The sequence below is a fragment of the Diorhabda sublineata genome, chromosome 3 (genome assembly GCF_026230105.1).
Source record: "Diorhabda sublineata isolate icDioSubl1.1 chromosome 3, icDioSubl1.1, whole genome shotgun sequence".
Lineage (NCBI taxonomy): Eukaryota > Metazoa > Arthropoda > Insecta > Coleoptera > Chrysomelidae > Diorhabda > Diorhabda sublineata.
In genome coordinates this window covers 39,625,746-39,648,948 of record NC_079476.1, presented here as the reverse complement: position 1 = coordinate 39,648,948, position 23,203 = coordinate 39,625,746, and the positions used below count along the sequence as shown (strand labels likewise).

The following is a 23,203-nucleotide window of genomic DNA, read 5'->3' as shown; positions in this document are numbered from 1 at the left end:
CGAAAACAGTGTTAAAACTATTAAAAAACTTAATAAGTTATAGAATTGAAATAGATGAATCAACAAAAAGAGATTTGGAGATTAAGAAAATGGTAACCACGTCCATAGTTTCTTCGAAACTAGAGACAAATCCATCACAGAATGATGTAGAGAACAAGAAAAGCATTGAAATTATTGGCAAACTTGAGGATTTATTGAGATTGAGATTGATAGATTAAAATTCGTTGTAGAATCATGTAGATAGCAAGAAAACTGTAGGCGATGTAGAAAATTTTTGAGATTAAAGTAGATGAATCGGAAAATTGAAAAGGCTTCGAGATAAAAAAGAAGTTAGAATTAATCCAGAGGTTTTTTCTTAAAATAATATATATAGATTTTGAACAAACGTATACTTAGAAGGGAGAAAATGGAAAATTTATAAATCAAATGGATGTTTTATTATTGCTTTCATATTTCTGATTTCATATAAAACATGAATATCCTTATCTATTCCTCGGCATGTGGTTTCAGAATAACAGTATAATTTATCTTATATTTAAAATTTAAGGTTTTTTTCGTTGAATGAAAAGGTATTGATTAAACAGAACTAAAAATGGACCTAATCATATATTTATACGTAATCTTACATTGATTATAATTGTTTATTAGTTAGAAGAAGAATGTACAAAACGAAAAGTGAAATTAACAGGTCACGCGATCTCCCAAACGTTGTTAAAATAACACACAAAAAAGTTAAAAAGGATAATGACGAAACGTTGAAAGCACATCTTCATTGATTAATACAGTTAGAACAAGGAAGTAGTGCCGCAATTTTTGTATCGCAGGAAGAAAATTCAGTTTCAACTATCAAATAAAAAAAATCCTTAGTCAAAGAGTGGATATACTTCACATTAAACCTTCGTGGGTTAATGTGATTGTGGATTAATTCGTCAGCTTACTCATTTTTATACTGTGGTTAGTTTTAAGCCATTCAAACCTCATGGTGATGTTTTGATGATTCTCACTCAACACACTAACACATATTGTCAGACGCACGTTTCTATAATCAATTTATCGTCTTCAGAGATTGACGGTATTAGAAATCGAGCTTGTTGTGATCTAGTTCCCGATACAACCACTGTTTCCTGATATCAATTTTCTTAATGATAACCTCTACCTCCTTCACGTAACTTCTACACCCATGAATTTAAAAGACCTTGAAGGTACAAATTTAGTAAGTATGTGGAATTATTTATATTTGGATTCCTTCCAAACTATCAACGGGTGATTTACGATTAGGCGCAGTTTGATTATGGGGAAAATGGTGAAATTTCAGTTAAGGTGAAAAAATAAAAGGTTTGTTTATAAAACAAAATAACGAGGAATAAAATTGTAAGTAATGTAGGGGTGTTTGTAAATTTGTTAACAGAAACAGATAGCTCTGATTGAAATTTGATTAATTGTTCAACCAAAAGTAACTTCATATCTCTGTAGACCAGCAAAATTGCAATCTTATAGGACTCGATCCTGAACTTAATCTGCTCCTGATCCTGAACGAGATATACTACGTCTAGATACGCTTTGGACTCCTCAACGAGACAGAAATAGTCGATATAATCATGCTGAGAAAATCCGGAAAATATTCCACTTTTCTACATAATTACAAGCCTTGAGTTTGCTACCAACCATGAGCAAAAACGTCGAGAAAATAATATTGATGATAAACAAACAGAAGTAAATTCCCTCGAAACAAACAAAGCATTTTATGGAATATAGCAAATATATTGACTATAAAAAAGCTTTTAACTGTGTGTCACACATCCTAAAATCAACGCACAAGATCTAAAAATCATAACCAGACTTTACTGGCACCAAACAGCAACAGCCAAAATTGAAAGGTCCACATCAGAAGAGATAGCAATGGGAAAAGGCGTGCGACAAGGATTTGTCCCTCCCCTACTATTCAACCTCTAGTCTGACCATCTTCGTTAAACAGATGATACCGTGGTAGTGTCCAGTAGCCTATCAGAACGTCAATCTCTTATGGACGTTATTGAGAAATTCGGCCTTTATATGAATACGTTCAAGATCAAATTATTGGTATTCTAAAAAATACAAAACAACGCCACCATAAGACTCCGTGAAGAGATCATTGAACAAGTGTCATCACTAAGATACCTGGGCACGTTGTTCATCCAGCAATACGACCCAAAACTCGAAATCAGATCGAGAATTGAGCAAGCGCGGAAACCTCAGAACAACATGAAGACACTTCTGGTAAACCTTGAACTCCGGACCAGAATGCTTCGCCGTTACATCTTTCCTGTTATTCTTTTGTACGGATGCGAAAGTTGGACCATGAAGGCGGCCACTGAGAAGAAAATTGATGCGTTCGAAATGTACACCTACAGGTAAATGCTGCGGATGTCGTGGACGGAACATAAGACAAACATGGAGGTGCTACAGTAAATGGGTAACTCCTCACGACAATCAAGGAGAGAATGATAATAGAAGGGAAGATCAAAGGAAAACGATCGACCGTAGACAAAATTCATGGCTGAAAGACTCGAACAAACGGCTACAGAAATTTTCATAGCTGCGGTTTCTCGTACGGCAATAGGATGATCAACCTCCGTAAGGAGATGGCGTCGTAAGAAGAAGAAGAAGAAGTAGTAGTACTATCAAGAAAGAGAAAGTAATAAGAAGTATAATGTCGTAAGACAGCAAGAAAATAGAAACCAAATACGTGGAAACCACTAGACAGACCATCAACAAGATGGTATGAGAGGTGAAGCTTATTGTTTGTAGATGATAGTTAAATATTCGGGATTGACTATTGAGAGGAAAAGAAGAAGAGAAGAAGAAGATGAACGTCATGGATAAAGTGAAACAAGCAAAGGAAAGATTCCGCGGATTTATTGGTACGAAAAGCAAATTGAAAGTACACACAAAACTCTGCTTAAAATGCTAGATCAACAACACCGTATGATAGGTATAAACCTTGGCATTGTTAACGAAATCTGCATATTAATATCAAATAATGGAATATAAAATGCCTCGTAAATAGTTAGATCGGTTATTTCCGCGAAAATGGGCCATTGAAAACGTTTTTACATGAATTATTTACGAGATGGCGCGCGAGGGCGGCAAGTGTCGTGCACCTGCCAATTGAACCGTAATATGAGGCAAAAAAATTAATGAATATTTCATGTGTTTTAATTCCATAGCCTTGTATTGACATAAAAAGATGACATATTTTTTTGCAAGTAAAGTATAAGCGATTAATCAAAGTAATGAATAAGGTACTGGAATTATTTATATATAATAATCTTTATTTTCATTTCAACAATATTTTAGCGACGTGCCCGTAAAAAAACATAGAGATATCACAGATAGATAGCCTATTGTGTAAGTGGGAATCTCGATGAGATAGAAAGAGACGGAGAATCAGACAATACACTTGATTCTATATGGTTTTGTAAACTTCTGACTCTATCTCTCTCGTGCTCGTGAACGACTGTCATTAATTCAAATTGTTGTGGTTTTTACGATGTTGCCACTGTTTATATAGCAGCTGATCGTGAAACCAGGAATCTGTCAGATCAACAAGGATCAACGAGGATCAAATTGAACGAGGTTACAAACTAATAAAACAGTACAATTGGGGGTTAGACTTCACGTTGAACATATTCTAATTATTTTAAAAATACGAAGTCCGGATGTTATATAACGAGACTGCGTGCCAAAGTCGCCCTGTGATTGTTTCAATAGGAAATAGTGACCAAAATCAACCAAATTGTGCGTGCAGATCGTCCAATCAGCATCCGGATGATTACCGAAGATGTAAACGCCGATAAAGAAACGATTAAAAAAAATTTTACACATGATAAAAGTTTGTGCGAAGTTGCTGCCAAAAAATCTGACTTCTTACCGAAAGCCCTTGCGTCAACGGGTCTGCTCAGATTTCCTTGAAAGGTTAGAGATCCTGGACTGATAAAAAACGTTACGATATTGAAACAAAACGACAATTGATGCATTGGAAGACGCCTGAATCAAAAAGCAAGGATGTCCAAATCAAAATTCCATGCAAGGTTAACGGTATCGTGATGACTGAATGGGTTCCAGAGTGTCGGACTGTCAACCAGACTTACTATTTGTCAGTTTTGGCAACACTGCGAGTACAACGCACCTGCCCATAGCACGCGCTATCTGTGAAGCATTATTTGGCCAGTAAGCTCGAACACCCGCCGTACTTACCACACTTGGTACCGTGCGACTTGCGTCTGTGCGAAGTTGGTGCCAAAAAATCTTACTCCTGACCAAGAGCTCTTGCGTCAACGAGTCTGCTTGGATTTTCTTGGAAGGTTAGAAAAAGATCTGCTTTGGAGGGGACAGGAGTCGATGAAAGCGGTAAAGAAAAAAACGGCAGAGCTCCTGAAGGCCCTCACCAAAGAAAACTTCCAGCACTGCTTCGATCAATGGAAAAAACGTATGGAAAGTTGTGTGGCGAAGGAAAGGGAATAATTTTTATAATAAAACCCATTTTTCGTAACCAGTCTCGTTATTCAATAGCCAGACTTCGTAGTCTTTTGACTATTTACTTGTAGTTTCCAAAAAAATATATGAAACAATTGATTGATTAACCAATTAATAATTTTACAGATGACGAACTTATTTATAGTAGAAAAGGCGATGTTTTACTTCTTAATCTTCGAGATAATACTACAAAAGTACTTCTTCCAGCAAACGATAATGTAAGTTTTTCTAAAACCAAGTATTCAACTAAAAATTCTTTAAACAATCGCGAATTAAATATTAAATTTATGTTTAACAATGTTTTTACATATAAATATTAGTAAAATGTTTCCAAAATACTATACGGATCAGAAAATATACTGCCTAATTAAATAAAATATTATTAGTCCAGGAGCTGTCTAACCAACAAGCCCCCTCATGTAATTTTTTTATGAAAAACTATCAGAGTTGAAACCGCGAGCTTAGTGTTGATTTGCAAGGTCGGAAAAACTTAAAAATGGATCAATCTTTTTCTCCTATGATATGGAATAGTTTGCCGGGAATGTATTTGAAAAAAAATTTCGTTCTCTTTTAAAACAAACCAATTTTTTTCCGACAAACCAATATTCTCGATAAATAAAATTACAATCATACTGTTGTTCTATACCTTTTAATTCAATTTCAAATATAACCAGTCGTTTTGAACCAAGATATTCTCAGAGAGGACGTAAAAAAGAACAAAATAAAAAATTATGCCACGTAGAGAAAATTTTCTTCCTCAAAACACCTGATTCTCTCGGTTTGTGTAAAGTTTCTCCAAAAGAAAATGAAATCAAATACACTCCACATCCGTGATTCCCAAAGTGGTCCACGGGATACTCGACGTTGAGCGTCAAAAAAAAAGGAATCCACAATCCATGAAAATTTATTTAGTTTCGATAGTGAACAACTAGAATGTTGGTTACAACGCGCCGAGACTTGCCGTTGCCGCGCTGGCCGCTATCCCGTCCGCAAGCTAGTTCAGATGTTCAAATAAAAACGACTTGTGACCTATGTACTCGCAATATTTACCGCCATGAATCATAAATCCATGAGGAGCTGAAAATTACATTTAAAAAATGACAAAATATCACGGACTGTAGGGAATTGTGCAAAAGCTTCTGATCGTGTTTTTCTTGTCATATCTCATCGAAAAAAGTTTTAATGTCATTACAAACTTATTAACAAAAAAAAAAGGATCAGAACGGGGAGCCAAATATTGACATTGCTGTAATTACCATTGTAGAAGTTACATTACGTCATAACTGTTTAATTTTATTTATATTACTAATGTTATAACAATAATAATAATTGATATAATTGAATAAATGCCTAGAAAATGTACTGAATGTTATTCACCACTCATAACGGGTAGTTTCATAAAAAAAAAATTCGAGAGAATTGATTGGTTCTCGTGCTGTGAGTCACTGTAGATTTCAAAGTAGTGGTTTGGATGGAGTCACTTTCCGATTGGCCAACTTTGCTTTTTTTGATATCCACTCACAGCACAATTAATTAAAAATTTGTTTAGTTGATTTTTTTATCAAATAATCAACCCTATTCAGCGATTTCTTTCTGAAAACTGCTAATTCGTTGTTGAAACTCAGCCGCGACGCAAGTTTCTAGAAGATCCACCGGAAACATCAAAATTTTGAAAGTTGAGAAACCGAAAAGTTTGGAAATCGATACTCTAGAGTCTAAACAAACCATTTAATACAATTGGTGACATAAATTAATCTATTTTTTTGACAGCTCTGGATTATAAGTTCTATCAAATAGGTTTCATTGTAAATTTCACTGTTTTAAACTAAACTTTATTTAATTTATTTTTTATAAGCGTATATGTTTTTTATAAAGTTAATACCTATTTTTAACTTGCAGCTATTGACATCAGCTTTCGATTTTCGACTATCTGCAGATGGTTTGTATCTATTAGTAGCTTTGAATTACCAAAAGGTAAATATTTAACATTACTATCGACTTTACAAGAATTGTTTTACACGTTTGATTCGGTTAAATCATACGATACTGTAAATTTTTGTAAGCTGTATAGAATACTTTATAATAAACTAACATAACTTTGGAATCAAGTCTATTTGAAGAAGAAGAAAGTGTTGTTTCATCAAGACAATACATAGCATACGAAGATGATGAAACTATGGTAGCAAATTGGCAGAAGGAATTAATAAAGGCGATCGACGGATTAGAAGAAGAAGCAAGCGATTACGCAGTGGAAATAAATGCAGAAAAAAACAAAATATATACGAAAATAACAATAATCAACGAAAGGAAAGATGAAGAACTTGGAAGAACCTAGAGAAAGATAGCTATAACAGATCCAAACATAATACACGAGGGAGAAATGAAAGCGAATTAAAACAAAGAAATAAGGAAAGAGGTAAAGACTCAAAAGTGCATATAATGACAAGATAACCAACTGAAATGATAAAAAGAATAACTGAATGGATCCCATTGTGGCCAAGGAGACGAGGCAGGCCGAGAAAGATGAAATAGAAGGGGACTTGATATAGAAAACTGAAGAGCAAAATGCCGGAACCGAAAGGAATGGAAAATAATAACAAAAGCAGCCAAAAACAAACGATAAACTATAAAGAAAAACATAAAATAGAAAACGAGGAGTAATCCACCTCAAAAAAGGATTGATGATGAAAAAAATTATAACCTGAAATTATATTGGACTTGAAAATAGTTTCTCAATGTCTAATTTAAAAATAACGGTTCCTGTTTCTCGCAAATAAACATTGTAAAAAGGGTTATAAAGTAATAAATCTACTTGTCAACATAAAAAAAATTACAGATAAAATCTAAATTCTTAATTTATATTTGTTCAACGAGTAATATATTTAATTAAGGTCAATGTTGAAATATCCGAATCAGGTTAAACGTAAAACAATTTATATTTATGTCGTATCAATTACAAAGCAATAATAATAAGTAGAATATACAGTGCTTTTCAGATAAAAGTATCCACCTTTAATAACTTTTGTAATACTGGTATTTAGAAAAAATCCAAAAACACGTCAATTTATGTTGGAAGGGGCAAGCATTATGGCTTATTTAAACTTACTGGAAAAGCCACCCCCTCACCCCTAGCAGCATCCCCTTTATTTTTTTAAATTACTTGTCATATTTTTTATGTAAAATTTGGATACTCCTCTTTGAGCTGATTTCAAAAATGTATAATACTTGTAGGTTAAAGTGGTTAGTTTATGAGATAAACAATTTTTCTTTTAAGAGCACAAATTTTACTTATTATTTACTTTCACCTTATTTGCCTGTACTAAAATGGGTTGTACAACAGTTCAAACTCTTTAATCTTTTTAACTGTGCTATTTATTATGAAGTTACAATAAGTGTTCAAAATGAGTACCATTCACTTCCATACCATGGTATAATCTATTTTGAAATGCCTCTCTGACATTGCTTAATACGGCTGGATTTCATTGTCGACATTCATTTTCTATCCTCTCTCGTAAATCATCCAGAGATTCTGGTTGGGTAGCATAAACTTTTGTTTTTAAATAATACCCCCATAAAAAGAAGTCTAGGGGTGTTAAATCCGGTGACCTAGGTGGCCACTCCATCATCTGCCCCCTTCTACCTATCCATCGAGCGTGGAATGTTTCGTTTAAAAATTGTCGGACAGGCATAGCATAGTGTGGGGGAGCTCCGTCTTGTTGAAATACAAGTAAATCTTCGGAAAGGTTATCATCATTTTCTATTATTGTTGTAATACGTGGGTCAACCCCTTCCCTGAGTAACTCAAGATATGATTCACCATTTAAATTTCTGTTGATGAGGAAAGGTCCGACAATGTGGTCACCTAGGATACCACACCAAACGTTTAACTTTTGGGGATGTTGTGTATGGAATTCACGCATAATATGTGGATCACTTTCAGCCCAATATCTACAATTATGCCTACTTACTAAGCCATTTAATGACCATGAGCATTCATCAGAAAAGCAAATATTGTTTAACAATTTTGGATTGTTATTGATAATTTGCGTCATTGATTCGCAAAACTCTAGACGACGATCAAAATCATCTTCATTCAACTCGTGCACCAACTTAACTTTGTATGGGTGGTACTTGAATTTATGTAGAACTCGGAAAACTGTAGAAGATGAAACACCGATCGCTCTACTTATTGTTGACAACGATTGGGGTTGTTGAGCCTCTAAGCTGACTTGCCCTAAAATTGCCACTTGGATTGCTTCGTTATTTACGAGTCCCTCTCGCTTATGCACTTTATTGCAAACAGACCCTGTTGTGGTAAATTTCTCCATCAGTTGAATTACATACTTATGAGTTGCATGTCTTCCGTCATGTAATTCGTTAAATATTCTAGCAGCAGCTCTTGCACAATTATTATTTTGGTAGTATAAACCTACAATTTCAATTCTTTCTTGCAAAGAGTAAACCATTTCAGAGAAACAAAATAAATAATGTATCATCAAATTACACTATCAATAGTGACTACAAATTCTAGTTGACAATGTCAAACTTTAATAAAAACTAGAGTTTTTTGTTGTTTGGATTTTTTAAGTAGAATAAATAGCACAGTTAAAAAGATTAAAGAGTTTGAACTGTTGTACAACCCATTTTAGTACAGGCAAATAAGGTAAAAGTAAATAATAAATAAAATTTGTGCTCTTAAAAGAAAAATTGTTTATCTCATAAACTAACCACTTTAACCTACAAGTATTATACATTTTTGAAATCAGCTCAAAGAGGAGTATCCAAATTTTACATAAAAAATATGAAAAGTAATTTAAAAAAATAAAGGGGATGTTGCTAGGGGTGACGGGGTGGCTTATCCAGTAACTTTAAATAAGCCATAATGCTTGCCCCTTCCAACATAAATTGACGTGTTTTTGGATTTTTTCTAAATACCAGTATTACAAAAGTTATTAAAGGTGGATACTTTTATCTGAAAAGTACTGTATGTTCCAGGAAAAGTGGATTCTCCAGTAAGAGTTGACTCTTCCTAGGTAAAGTCGACTCTTACTGGACTTTTAAGTAAAAGTTGATTAAAAGGGAAAAGTAGTTGACTAGACCTAGGGAAAGTATACTTTTGAATCGGCATTGAGTTAGTAAAAGTTGGACTTTTTGCAAGGGGAAACCCGATTTGGCCTTGGTAAAGTCGACTCTTACTGATATTTTCACGAAAAGTTGATTAAATAGAAACAGTGATATTTTAATCAACAAGAAAGTCAGAGTTGACTATATCTAATGAAATTATACTCTTACTACAGTTTTCCTAATAAATAAATTTAAAAAAATAAATGAAAAACAAATAAAAAAGCAAAAACTCCTAACCTAATCTAACCTAACCCAACCTAACCTCAAATTTGGAGAATCACGACACACATTAGGTAGATAACTTTACAACTTTAAACTACTTCGTTTACTGGGCTATTAATGAAGTTTTATAACAAACTGCAACCAATTATTGAAATGTAAATATTTACTGAATCCAGTAAACAACTAGAGCTGGAATAAACATAAACAAATCTCGGAATAAACTTTTACTAAACCACGGTAGGCATAGTTAACTCTTCCTAGGTAAAGTTGATCTGTTTATTCTCATCCAACTTTTACTGAAACTTTTAGTAAGATTTAACTCTTCCTAGACAGAGTCAGCTCTTCCTAACAATCTACTTTTTCTGTAGGTAACATAATGGGTTTTCCAATAAAAGGTGTTATTTTGAACAGCCCGCTATTTCGGTAAATGTCACTTTTGAAGCTGTCATTTTTTGACATTTGACAAGTAGAAACTACGCCATTGATGAAAATGGAACGATACACGCTTCAACAACGCATTGAAATTATTAAAATTCACTATAAAAATGGTGAAATTTTGGCAGAGACGGTTCGTAAAACTAAAACATTTTTGGATCGACGTGAAGCACCTTCTCGGACCGAAATACAGAAATTGGTGGAAAAATTTGAGCTGTTGGGACAAGTTAGTGATGTGAAGAATAAAACCCGTACACGTCGCTCAAGAACAACTGAGAATATTGCTGCTGTAGCCCAAAGTGTTGAAGAAAACCCAGGTTTGTCCATTCCTTGTCGTTCTTTGGAATTAGCCATTCCACAAACGTCATTTCACCGTATTTTGGATAAAGACTTGGGTCTTAAGGCCTATAAAGTTCAGTTAACACAAGAACTCAAGCCGGCCGATCATCAACAACGTCGTGTCTTTGCTGATTGGGTCCTTGAAATGCATCAAAATCATCTTAATTGATGAGGGACATTTCCACCTTGGTGGTTACGTCAATAAACAAAATTGTCGAATCTGGGGCTCGGAAAACCCAAGAGTTATTATTGAAAATCCTCTCCATCCTCAACGCGTGACTGTTTGGTGCTGTTTATGGTCTGTCGGTGTCATTGGACCTTACTTTTTCGAAAATGAGGCTGGAGCAACAGTTACGGTGAATGGATGGCGTTATAGAGAGATGATTAATTATTTTTTATGGCCGGAATTGGATGGTATTCATTTGGACAACGTTTACTTTGAACAAGACGGCGCTACATACCACACAAGCAACGAAACCATCGATCTTTTACGGGAAAAATTTCCGGACCGTGTTATCTCTCGAAGAGGTGATCACAATTGGCCACCAAGACCTTGCGACTTTTTCCTTTGGGGTCACGTGAAAGATAAGGTTCACGCCAACAGTCCAACATCGATTCAAGACCTCAAAGATGGAATTCGTGAGGCTATCGAGGACATAGGGCAGCATGAAAAGGATATGGTCCTGTAAGGGCAGTCGTGGCGGCCATTTGGCTGATGTCGTGTTCCATTATTAACGGCATACCTTCCTCTTTATAATGAAATAAACATCCGATAATTTATCTCAAAAAATGGCATTTTTCTTTGAATACCAAAATAACACCTCTCATTGGAAAACCCCTTATATAACTTATTTATGGCAAATTTATTTTTCAGTTGTATAGACATAGTTATATCGCCATTTATATGATTGTCGATTTGAATACAGGCGATAAAATTGAATTGATACCAGGTGGAAAACCGGCACAGCTTGTCGTTTGGTCACCGTTTGGTAATTCGTTAGTTTACGTTGCTGAAAATAATATTTTTTATAAAAAAACAGTGAGGGATACAGCAATAGCGATAACAGAAACTGCGGGATACGTTTCTAATGGTGTTCCAGATTGGGTAAACGAAGGCAAGTGTTACCATAATGGTTACATTCAATATTTATTTGTATATAACAACAATTCAGGGGCAAATTTAATAGCTTTCTATTAGTATTGACAATGACACCTATTTCGTTTAATACGCTTGGTTTCACCATGATGAAATTACATAAATTTCTGTTTTTTTCTGCATGTCTTTGAAGAATGTGCAATTCGTCGTCTCGTGCATATTTATTTATTACTAAACACGCTTTGTAAAGTAAAAATAAATATTTCTCGGCATATGAATGAAATTACCGATGAGAAAATTAATGTCACTATTATAAAAACGTGAAGGGTGTTTTTTAGGACGTTCTTAAACTAACTCTGCGTTTTGTAGCCAATAGATTTGATTCCTAGTCTGGAAATTAGACTGTCCAAATGATGTTTTCGATTACTGGGGCTTTGTTTTCATTATTTCTTTCTTCTTCTTCAACGTATTGCAATTTCCAATTTGTCATCCTTGAGATCTTGATGTCCATAAATCCATCCATCTCTTTGGAGGTCTTCCTAAATGTCGTCTCGAGCTATCTTTGCTAATATTTCTCTGGTCATCCTGTCCAGTCGCAGTATTTTCATTTCTGTTGTTCCAATGATGTTTTTAGTTCTTTTCACATACTGGTATTGTTCCAGATAATGTCCCGGAGTGCGTCTAATATTCGGCAGGCTTAGTTTGCTTCATTTATTCTGTTCTGGTCTGCGCTGATTTGTGTACCTAGGTAGTCAAATGACATTACCTGTTCTATGGTTTTATTTTCTAGTGCCATTTTGCACCCCATTGGTTTTTTAGAGATGACAAGGGCTTAAGTTGTAAGTGAATGTCCTCTTGCAGCAAGAGGATACCTTTCTTATTCCTTATAAAGTACGAAGTGGACCTCTGCGGGAAGATGGACGATATGGTGGGTCTCTCTAATCAATTATATGTTTTCCATGACCTTTCGCCATCTTTCTTTCAGCTACATGATTCCACGATCATAAAATTCCTGGTCGTTATCAGCTAAAAACTTAACCAGGTGCGATCGAAGGTCATCGTCAGTTGTGAAAGTTTGATTATTCTACAAACTTCGATTCGAAATAAATGATAATCAGATTGTGCCAGATCAAGAAAGTATGGGGGATGTGGCTCCAATAGTTTCCCATAAGTTACAAAAGAAGTTTGAGGCCTCGCATTTTCCGATTTGACAATTCCTGCCGTTTTTCTTTGATTGCTTCATCCAGTTTTGGGAATTGTTGATAGTAAGCATCAGAATTAATCGTTTGATTCATTGTGAGCAACTCAAAAAACCTTCGCAATCCCACCAAATTGACGATATGAGTTTTTTTTGGTCGATGTGGTTTGTGCTGGTTCATCGTGCTTCCTTCTCGATAGAACTATGTTGCCATACAGGATCCATATATATATATATATATATATATATATATATATATATATATATATATATATATATATATATATATATATATATATATATAATGAATAAAAAATACTTTATATCTAAATTGAATGTTCCAAATTAAGTAAACTAATGTAAGATGTATTCCAGAGGAAGTGTTAAGTTCAAATACAGCCCTATGGTTTTCTCCAGATGGAAAAAAATTGGCCTTTGCAAGGTATAATGATACTGAAGTGCCACTTATGGTGATACCAGTATATGGAGAACCTGGAAGCCTCACTTTCCAATATCCCAGAGCAAATGTTATCAAATATCCCAAAGTAAGTACAATATATTATTTCTATATTGTTATTACATCATTTATTTTATGACAGCGATTTATATAATTCTATTTTTATCAGTATTGATGGTGTTAACCAATCAAAAACGATTACACTGTCTCTTCAGTCTCTGAAGACGATAACTTGGTTATCGAAACGTTTTTCAGACAGTGTAATTGTGAGTGTTGGTGTAAACGGTATAAATTGCTTTGGGGTTTTAATGTAATTATGTAAAAATTGAAAATTTGATTTGCCAATTTGTTTTTCATTATTTTAGAGTGGTACTAGTAATCCAGTGGTTAGTCTCCATTATGTCGATTTAGAAAATCCAAGCATCGAATACCAACTCAAAATATCAGTTGATTATAAAGAGTAAGTTTGTTGTCTTCAATATTAATTACAATATTGTACAATGATACACTGAAAATTTACCCTGAAGATAAGTATTAATTCAAACAATTCAAGAGTGTATATCCATTTTAACAGATTTTTAATAACGGGAATGGTTACGAAAAAGGATTTTATTATAAAAATAATTTTACATTCCCTTCAATATAAGTCCTTCCCCTTATTACACATCTTTCCATAAGTTTTTTCCGTTGATCGAAGCATAGCTGGTTAGTGTCTTTGCCGTTTTTTGCTTTATCGCTTCCATCGACTCAAATCGGGTCCTTTTCTCTTTCTAACCTTCCAAGGAAATCTGAGCAGACCCGTTGATGGAAGAGCTTTTGGTCAGGAGTCAGAATTTTTGCCAATAACTTTGCACAGACTTTTGTCATGTGTAATTCCTCGTGTAAATTTTTTCTTCATCGGCGTTTACAGCCTCGGTAATCATCCGGATACTCATTCCACGATGTGCACGCACAATTTGGTTGATTTTGGTCACTGTTTTCGGAGTTAAAACAGTCGCAGGTCGACCTTGTCGCTGGTCATCCTCAGTGCTGTCTCGGCCCTAACTAAAACGCCTACACTACTCAAAACCATTTTTTAATCACATCTTCAATCTTTCCGCTATTTATTTTATCATATTTCGTGTATCCATTGTCTTCTTTGCTTTGTCCTGAGTTTTCTCTCATTCTCATTGTATGTTCATACTTCATTTTTGATTCTGAACCATTTCCCTTTTCTTCATATTTTTTTCTAATGTTTCGTTATAGTTTTCTCTGTGGCATATGTTATAGTAGGGATAGTTATGTCATTCTTTATTAAATTGCATCAATAAATCAAAAAAAAATGTATATTTCAGCCAAGGAATTCTATCTGCTGTAAAATGGGCTACAGACGAAGTTGTCACAGCCATTTGGTTGAATAGAGTACAAAATAGAGCTGCAGTTACTGCTTACGACACTAGAACCATGCTTCCATCGCCGAAAATAGTCAGTATTCACATTTTCGGAATTTATTTAAATAGATACTCATTTGTTTACTATACAGGATGTCCCACTATCTGTATATAGCAACATACTCATAGTAAAATCATGAAAATTTCTACGTTTGGGTTTTAGGATACGATCTTTTCAACTAAAATATTTTCAAAGATGGCCGACATGCGGTTCTACCGGAAGTCGACTATAACTTTGTTATTTTAAATGGAACACACTGTATTTTAGTTTACTTTTGTCTGAAAACTTTATACACACCTTGTATAAAATGAAAAATATTTCAAAATAGATTCAAATACGTCTGAACTTGCTAAAAGCAACCGAACAGAAACGATTTTCATATCTTTAAGGGTATCCTCGTAAAAAAATAATTTATAAGGGTCTGCAAGGATGAAATTTTTTACAAATAAATTAATAACTAAAAAATTATGAATTTTTCGAAAAAAGTTTCTAGACAAAAGTATACAAAAAATTTACGTAGATTTCAAAAATGTTGTATTATACAGGGTGTACCATTTAAAATAACAAAGTTACAGTCGACTTTATTGTACTATAAGTATTTTGTCATATACAGATAGTTTTAACTCGTCGTGGGACACCCTGTATACAGTCAGGTTTTTATTATAATGATATTTTTTTACAGATCGCAAATTTGGCATCTAAAAACGGTTGGTTAGAATTATTTACGCCACCAATATTTTCTAAAGACGGGTCCAAACTAATTTTGATCCTTTCCCAGGATCAAGGAGAAAATGCGGGAGGATACAGGCATATAGTCTTGTTTAATCGTACTGAAAATGCCGAAGGGCAACCACTAACACATGGTAAATTTGTTGTTACAACCATAATCGGATGGAATCACGAAAACAATTTGATGTAAGTACACTTTCATTCTTTTTTTTTAAAGTTGATAATTTACAAAATATTTTCAAGATGAAACTATAATTGGTGCATTCCACTAATTGTTCACGGCGTCTAAATCTTTTTTTGGGCATTCCACATTGCCACTATAACGAGACGAGAACCTAACCTAACCTAACCTAACCTAGCTCCTTGTCAAGAGATGGGTCGATTAAAGGCTCAATCTTTTACAATTAAAAAAATGCACAATAACTTGCCAATTGAAAAATTAATATTAATTATATTGATACTAAGCTCCAGATAATACATTTTAGAAAAAATACGGTTTAAACGCCTTTTTTTAAACCTTATGTTTCTTTATTTCTATGAAGATTCTCCCGCTCTTGTTTTTCGGAATAGATTGTCCTGTATTCAGCAATCAATGATCTGGCATGATCTGGCAACCCTGGTGTTGACGTGACATACCGCAGGTCAGGGATCACTTTCCAAACAAAATTGTAACTGCGTAGATGATCGTATATATGTTTAGTGATTTGTGATAATTTATTTGATAAAATTTGCAGAAAAATACCATCTAGCACAAAATACAACACCATGTTATACAACAGTAAAGTAAATACTTTTTAAATAACTTTAAAGTAAACCTAACCTAACCTCACAAACGTTGTTTGGAAAATAAACTATAAAAATATGATGATTGCTACTTAACGCTCTGTTTGTCTATTTTGTATTTGACTGTAATTTGGTTCATTTATATATATATATATATATATATATATATATATATATTTTTTTTTCAGTTATTATCTAGCAAATACAGAATCGGATTCTTCAGTGCAACATTTATATACTGTATCTCCTGAAACGAAGAATGTTAATTGTCTTTCTTGCGATTTGAAATCGAGTCATAATTCATCAATACCTTGTGCTTATAACTTGGCAGAGTTCAGTGGAAACGGTTCATATTATGTTTTCACTTGCGCAGGACCGGATGTACCCCACATTTCAATTTATGATAAAGATGGTAGTGTATAAATTTTCAACTATTTTGTAATTTTATATACAATAATGTTCTTTAATTGAAGTATTTTCACCATTATTGAGATATAGGGTATCAAAATTATCGTATTAAAAATAATAATGTTCGAAGCTGTTACTGTATATTAAGTCGTTTCGGAACTTTGAGAATTTAAGAGTTGACAGAGCACTCCTTACTGAATCGAAATAGTTTTAGTATAAAGCTCAGTATTTGGTGATTTCTAAGATTGAAAATAAATTAGGTATTATCATATTTTTTTGGTTATTTCTACACTGTTTCCTTTCTTATACGTTTGAACCAATTTTCTAAAAACTGTCTCCATTACGACTAAGATACTTCTGTCATTTGAACACAAAATTACTACTGGTACTAAAAATAATTAACCATGTAGTTTGTTCTTGATACAGAAACAAAAAGAAGTCATTTGGTGTCAAATCAGGAGTGTATGATGTTTGGCCCATCGAATTGTCCTAATGCTGCATAGATTCATGATTCGTCACTTGCGCAAACGTTATACAAAGTCTTTGATGTACCTATACAAATATTTGGGTTATAAGGAATCCATCGAGAACAAACTTTCTATGGAAAAATGACCAAAGGACAGTATGGATGTTTTCACACACAACGACAGAACTGGGCCTCAACAGATTACATCCTGGAGTGAACGTAGACACGTTTGATTTAATTATTTCAGTACTCTAGGATGGTACATCCTGGGTTTATAATAAATACATTCTTGTTATAATCCACGTCTATTGTGTTAATTCATTTTTCTACTATGCTGTTCAATTAACTACAAAAGCAACTCTAATTGCACTAAAATGATAAAATTCTCTTGTTAAGGTTATGTTCGACAGTTAACAACAAATTATATTTTTTATTTAGGAAAAATGGTGACTGTATGGACTGATAATAAGGAATTGGTGAATTTTTTGAAAAATAAACAACTGCCGGTTCTAAAAAAATTATCATTTGATGTCGCGGGTGGATTTAAAGCAAACGTTTTATTGCGACTTCCACCAAATATGGATACCAGTGGACAAGTGAAATATCCCATGTTGGTGAATGTGTAAGTAAATAAATGTGTTGATTGTTAATAAATCCGAACTTCCTAAACTTTTCTCCTAATAGACTTGGTTTCTGTGAAACAAAATTTCATATCCCCAAAACTTGTCGTGAGGTGAAGATTAAATGTAACCATGGAAATTTACGAAGAACCCTTCGACTTTCCTGTAGACCATTTTGAGAATCACTGCTACATCCTCATCCGCTTTTCTCACCAGATTTAGCACCATGCTACTTCTAGTTCTTTTTAATAATGAAAATTGTAGTAAACAGGAAACTTTTTAACATCATTCTAACGTTGAAAAGACCAAGACAATGTAGATGGAAGTCATTCAAATGGAAACATTACAAAAATGCTTCTATTCATTGCTAGCCAAGGGTGGTACTTCAAAGGACACTTGTTACCTTTTTGCTTGTTTTTAAATAAATATTTTTGATCAAATCTTGTATATACAGCAGCTATAAGGATATAGGAATAAATATTGAGACTGGTATTGAAAAAAAAATGAAACAATTATCGTTTCAATCGATTTAAAAATCAGGAAGTCCAGAACCCTACTAACAATATTGTGACGGAAACACAGCCGCACGCCATTTGACGACTCTGGTCATAAGTTAATGTAGGGAAAACTATAAAAAAATGAATGGATGGTTCCATCAACTGGACTATGTTCTAGATGTTATTGGGAGCAGTTGACATTCTGAAAGGCATAATGCAACTTTCTATTTAATTATTTTTTTCTCAGATATGGTGGACCTGATACATATCAAGTAGTAGACAAATTTTTATTAGATTGGGGTAGTTATTTGGCGGCCAATAAAAGTATTATTTACGCAGCTATTGATGGTAGAGGTTCGGGTTTAAGAGGTGATAAAATCATGTTTGCAGGATACCGAAATTTGGGAACAGTAGAGGTGGCAGATCAAATAAACGTTACCAAGTAAGTAACCCTTTCTCGGCTACTTTGAATTTGTAGTAAACAGAAAATTTACTTTTCTTTATCACAAATGAAAACAAGAATAATATTTATATAAAATGTACAATTATCTAACTTTTAGGCTTCTTCAAAAAACACTACCTTATGTAGATGCTTCGAGATCTGCAATTTGGGGTTGGAGTTATGGAGGTTATGCTTCCGGTATGGCTTTAGCTGAAGATACTGAAGGAGTTTTTAAATGTGGTATATCAGTAGCACCGGTAACGGATTGGACTTTGTATGGTAAATAATTTATCACATCAACTAACCGAAATCTTTTAAAATTTTAGTTTACAAGAGATGTAACTGTAGATATTTCAAAGAAAGATATGTGAGAATAAATAGTAGAGAAATAATTTTAAATTTTGTGTCACAAATACTCCTTCTCAAGTACTCTTATCTTATTTTCATCAATTTGAGGTTATGTTGTCGACAGTGATTCTTTTTCTCAATCAATATTTTGTTTATTTTAATTTTTAGACGTAATTAATAGTGCTATAAACATGTTTTCTATTCTTCTTCTTGTAACAGGTCACTCGGCTTGTTAGGGTTTTTCTTCAAACATTTTCAATATTCCTTTATTCACGTATTGTGGCACAGTAGTCACTAACATTCTAGTTTTTGAAGAAATTAATTTGTTATCGATCTCCCACTTCATTATAGAAATTGATTATAATCTCGGATTGTGTTCTAAATCGTCCTCTACCTATCTACACTTCAGTATTAAAATCAAAGTATATATCTGATATTATTTTTTATATTCACTTGTTAGTTTTTTATTAATGCGCTTAAAATTATCTATAATTTGCTAAAATGTGCTTAAAACAAAAGAAATGTTTGTGAGTACAATAATAAAAAACTAACAAGTGAATATAAAAAATAATATCAGATATTTACTTTGATTTTAATACTGAAGTGTAGATAGGTAGAGGACGATTTAGAATACATTCCGAGATTTTATTGATTTTCTCGAATGGAGTGAAAGGTTTGATTAAATAAATCAAAAGTGACTACTGCGCCACAATAAGTGAATAAATTTCTCAGTGTAACAATCTTTTAGATTATTTTCCCTCAATTTATGAAGTAGAATGATTTTTAAAAGACAAATACCTTCATATCATATTCACATTATTTGTATAATTATTTCTGATCCACTGTCCTTCTCACTTATCAAAATTTACTTAATAATATTTCTGTTAGGTATATCTCCTTTCCATCATTTTCTTTTCAGTATTTAAATTGAAACAGCTTTTGTTTTATTCTCCCAATCCTTCTTTTGTTGTCTCAAACATCTTTTTGCAGATTCCATATACACAGAAAGGTTCATGGGTCTTCCTACGGTGTCGGATAATTTAGAAGCTTATCAAAAAGCGCAATTGTTGAAAAATTACGAAGGTATTAGAAATAAAGAATATTTTTTGATTCATGGAACTCATGACGATAACGTTCATTATCAACAATCTATGTTATGGTCGAAGGTGCTTGAATTAAAGGACATATTATTTCGACAACAGGTTAGTAGTAAATAATTTTTGTACTCAAAACTATTACATATATAGTTCATTATCTAAGGAAGTTTCGATAATTTTATATTAAAAAAACAGATACTAGCAAAAAATACACCAAGAAAAATGTTCACGTTTTTATAACATTTAAAGATTTGTCAAATAGAACGAGGTTCCATAAGATTGGTCAAATTTTTTACAACACTCAATATAAGAAGTAAAATTCTATATTTGAAATATCTTCAAAAACATGTCTATGGAAACGAGGAATATATTTGATTAAAACAATGAAGTTTCTGTTAACTTCCAGAAGTGATTAGAGGTTCTGAATACTTCTGATCATTTGAGTGTATTTTGATCTTGACTTACCCCCGTATGGGGAAAACGAGCATGCAATACCATCTATAAATTACCTTTAGATATCAAAATGAATTTACTACAAAGACTAATATCAACTAGATAGATATCTAATAAACAAAATTCTCAACCGAGATCCCCAGATCTCAATCATTGCGTTTTATTTTTAAGGATACATAAAAATTAAAGATTTTAGAGGAGCTAAAGGCACTAGTAAGAGTGTTTCAACAGGATGATGAACCTCTTCACTTTACAAGACTTAATTTTTTTAGTTTTTCCTTCTTTCTCCTCCTGCATTTTTAAGCAGATGAATAAGTATAATGGGACCTGTTGATTAATATCCACCGAAATCTCCAGATCTTAATCATTGTACTTTATTTTTAAGGATACATGACAATTAAAGTTTGTAGATTAGCTAAAGGCACGAATAAAAAATTGATGTAGTATGCGGGTGTGACGAATAATTAAATAACATTATAATGACAATTTGCTTGATTGAAATCATTAAATTCAATTATTTGTTTTCCATATTTTGTTAGTTTTTATCTTCCTATAATATATAATTAATAAAAATTTAATAATTGGCAATTATTTACAACTTTATACACTATTCAAAAATAATAATCAAAATGACGGTTGACAATGATGATATCTTTCAATTGGTACACCCAGTATACATTATTATTGTATGGCGAAATACTAATTGATACGTTCGAGCATTTTTCAAAAGTAAAAAAAATAGATTTCATTCCATACTCATTCTGAAGATACATTTCAAGTTATACAAAAAATTATCAAGAGATGAAAAGTTATTCTAATATTTTAATTATTTTTAGAGTTATCCGGATGAAGATCACAGTTTAGGCTCCGTCCGACCGCATCTCTACCATTCATTGGAAAATTTCTTAGACGAATGTTTTATCAAAAATGAAAATTAAATTTTACATTCTACTTAAAGAACGATATCAACGACTGCGATTTTTATTACTTGAACTAGTCAAAATACGAAAAGAGAATTCTGTTGTCGGCCATCGCTGTGATTAAATGGAAAAAATGTAATCGGACAGAATCAAAGATTTTATGAAATTTAAAGGGCTAGAATATGAAATAAACAATACAATAAACGTGTGAAGATATGAAAGGTTTGAAAACAAACTATTAAATAATATTTTTGGATAAAAATAAATGTTTTTTTTTTTAAATTTTTCGTCTATTAGTCCATAACAATTTTTTATAAAACTTGTGCTGTTAGAAGTATTTCTCTCTTCAATATTATACCCTTGCCTTTCAACTTTCGTAGTATTTGTATTATAGTTTGTGTACGAAACCCATGGGTTCGACCACTAAACATACCCTTGCTCATGAGCTTAGCACACAATAATCAATTGGAACAAACTTCGATAAGTTTTGTGTCAAATGTCAAATTTGAATACACGTCACAAATTATTTGTTTATTATTATCCTTTGTTTAGGTTATAATTAATCAATATCAACCATATTTATTTAAATAATTATTATTAGGTTTCCCAAATGTTATTAAAAATCGAACCAAATCACTTAATTTACTTATATATTTGATGTAACTTTAAATTTACCAACGACACTTCTTTATATTAAAACATTTGATAGTTTTTTGTATATTATGAATAAAGTTCCGAAAAGATCAAACCCCTATTTTTCTGAGATTGATGCCAAAACTTGTCCTTGTTAGAGAATATAATCCCTAAAAGGATTTTTACTGATAAAGCTTCATTTACCATCCATGCATAAAAGTTGAAACAATTTTATTCAATATCTCCGTAAATATTGATTTTAGAGAAAAAAAGTTTCATACAAAAAATGAAGCTCATAAAAAGCACTACAAAAAAGGTCGTATACATTTTTTACATAAACCTATTCCTTTGGCTATTATAATCCAAAATATCTTGGCAGGAGTCTACTGGAACCTCCTCTAGGTGTGTAAGCTTTTTAATGGGTTCCATTTTTTGTCTGAAATTTTCATTTCTCAAATCAATATTTTCAGAAATAATAATTAAAATTGTTATAACTTTAAAGAAGGTCAGATTATATTTTCAGAACTACACCCAATTTTATTATAATTATTGTCTTATTGTCTCTGCGTTATTGTGATCAAATAAATCTCTGTTGATATTTAATGTTTATAAAGTTGTTTTATTTCACCCTTTCTAAATAAAAACTGTTTTAACTATAAGATATAGAGAAAACAATAAATTAACCTGTTCCACATTGAAACTTGTAATTATACTAGTTTTCATTGTGTGATAGAATACAGCCAGTTCAAATTTGCATTTAATATAATTATCCGAAGCTATGCAAATTTTCTTTAAAAAATAATAATCAGCATAACAATCTATTGATTTATATGGATACCAGCATCATGTTCATAAAGACATACCTCAGTTTCGGAAGCACCAATGGACAGCATTCAAATATTCTAAACCAAATTATTTTATAGTAATTCTAATAAACAACCTCAAAAAGTCTTTGCAGTTTTTATAAGAGCTTTTGAGAATATCTCTGGG

At 32.7% G+C, this 23,203-nt stretch overlaps 1 protein-coding gene across 4 annotated transcripts in view; it reads left to right on the top strand.

The window, feature by feature from the left end:
- LOC130441355 (venom dipeptidyl peptidase 4) overlaps nucleotides 1-22,827 on the top strand; it is a 54,877-nt gene extending 32,050 nt beyond the window's left edge. For 3 of the 4 annotated variants that reach the window (XM_056774988.1, XM_056774990.1, XM_056774989.1), the window contains 13 exons: nucleotides 4,642-4,733; nucleotides 6,415-6,489; nucleotides 11,510-11,750; nucleotides 13,305-13,474; nucleotides 13,752-13,846; nucleotides 14,721-14,850; nucleotides 15,500-15,732; nucleotides 16,518-16,741; nucleotides 17,642-17,825; nucleotides 18,568-18,762; nucleotides 18,881-19,041; nucleotides 20,101-20,312; nucleotides 21,497-22,827. In XM_056774988.1, the coding sequence (XP_056630966.1) occupies nucleotides 4,642-4,733; nucleotides 6,415-6,489; nucleotides 11,510-11,750; nucleotides 13,305-13,474; nucleotides 13,752-13,846; nucleotides 14,721-14,850; nucleotides 15,500-15,732; nucleotides 16,518-16,741; nucleotides 17,642-17,825; nucleotides 18,568-18,762; nucleotides 18,881-19,041; nucleotides 20,101-20,312; nucleotides 21,497-21,598 (2,114 nt within the window). In that variant the 3' untranslated portion in view covers nucleotides 21,599-22,827. The remainder of the gene's footprint in view (nucleotides 1-4,641; nucleotides 4,734-6,414; nucleotides 6,490-11,509; nucleotides 11,751-13,304; nucleotides 13,475-13,751; nucleotides 13,847-14,720; nucleotides 14,851-15,499; nucleotides 15,733-16,517; nucleotides 16,742-17,641; nucleotides 17,826-18,567; nucleotides 18,763-18,880; nucleotides 19,042-20,100; nucleotides 20,313-21,496) is intronic. The other variant, XM_056774991.1, reaches the window with a different exon arrangement.
- The last annotated feature ends 376 nt before the right edge of the window (nucleotides 22,828-23,203 follow it).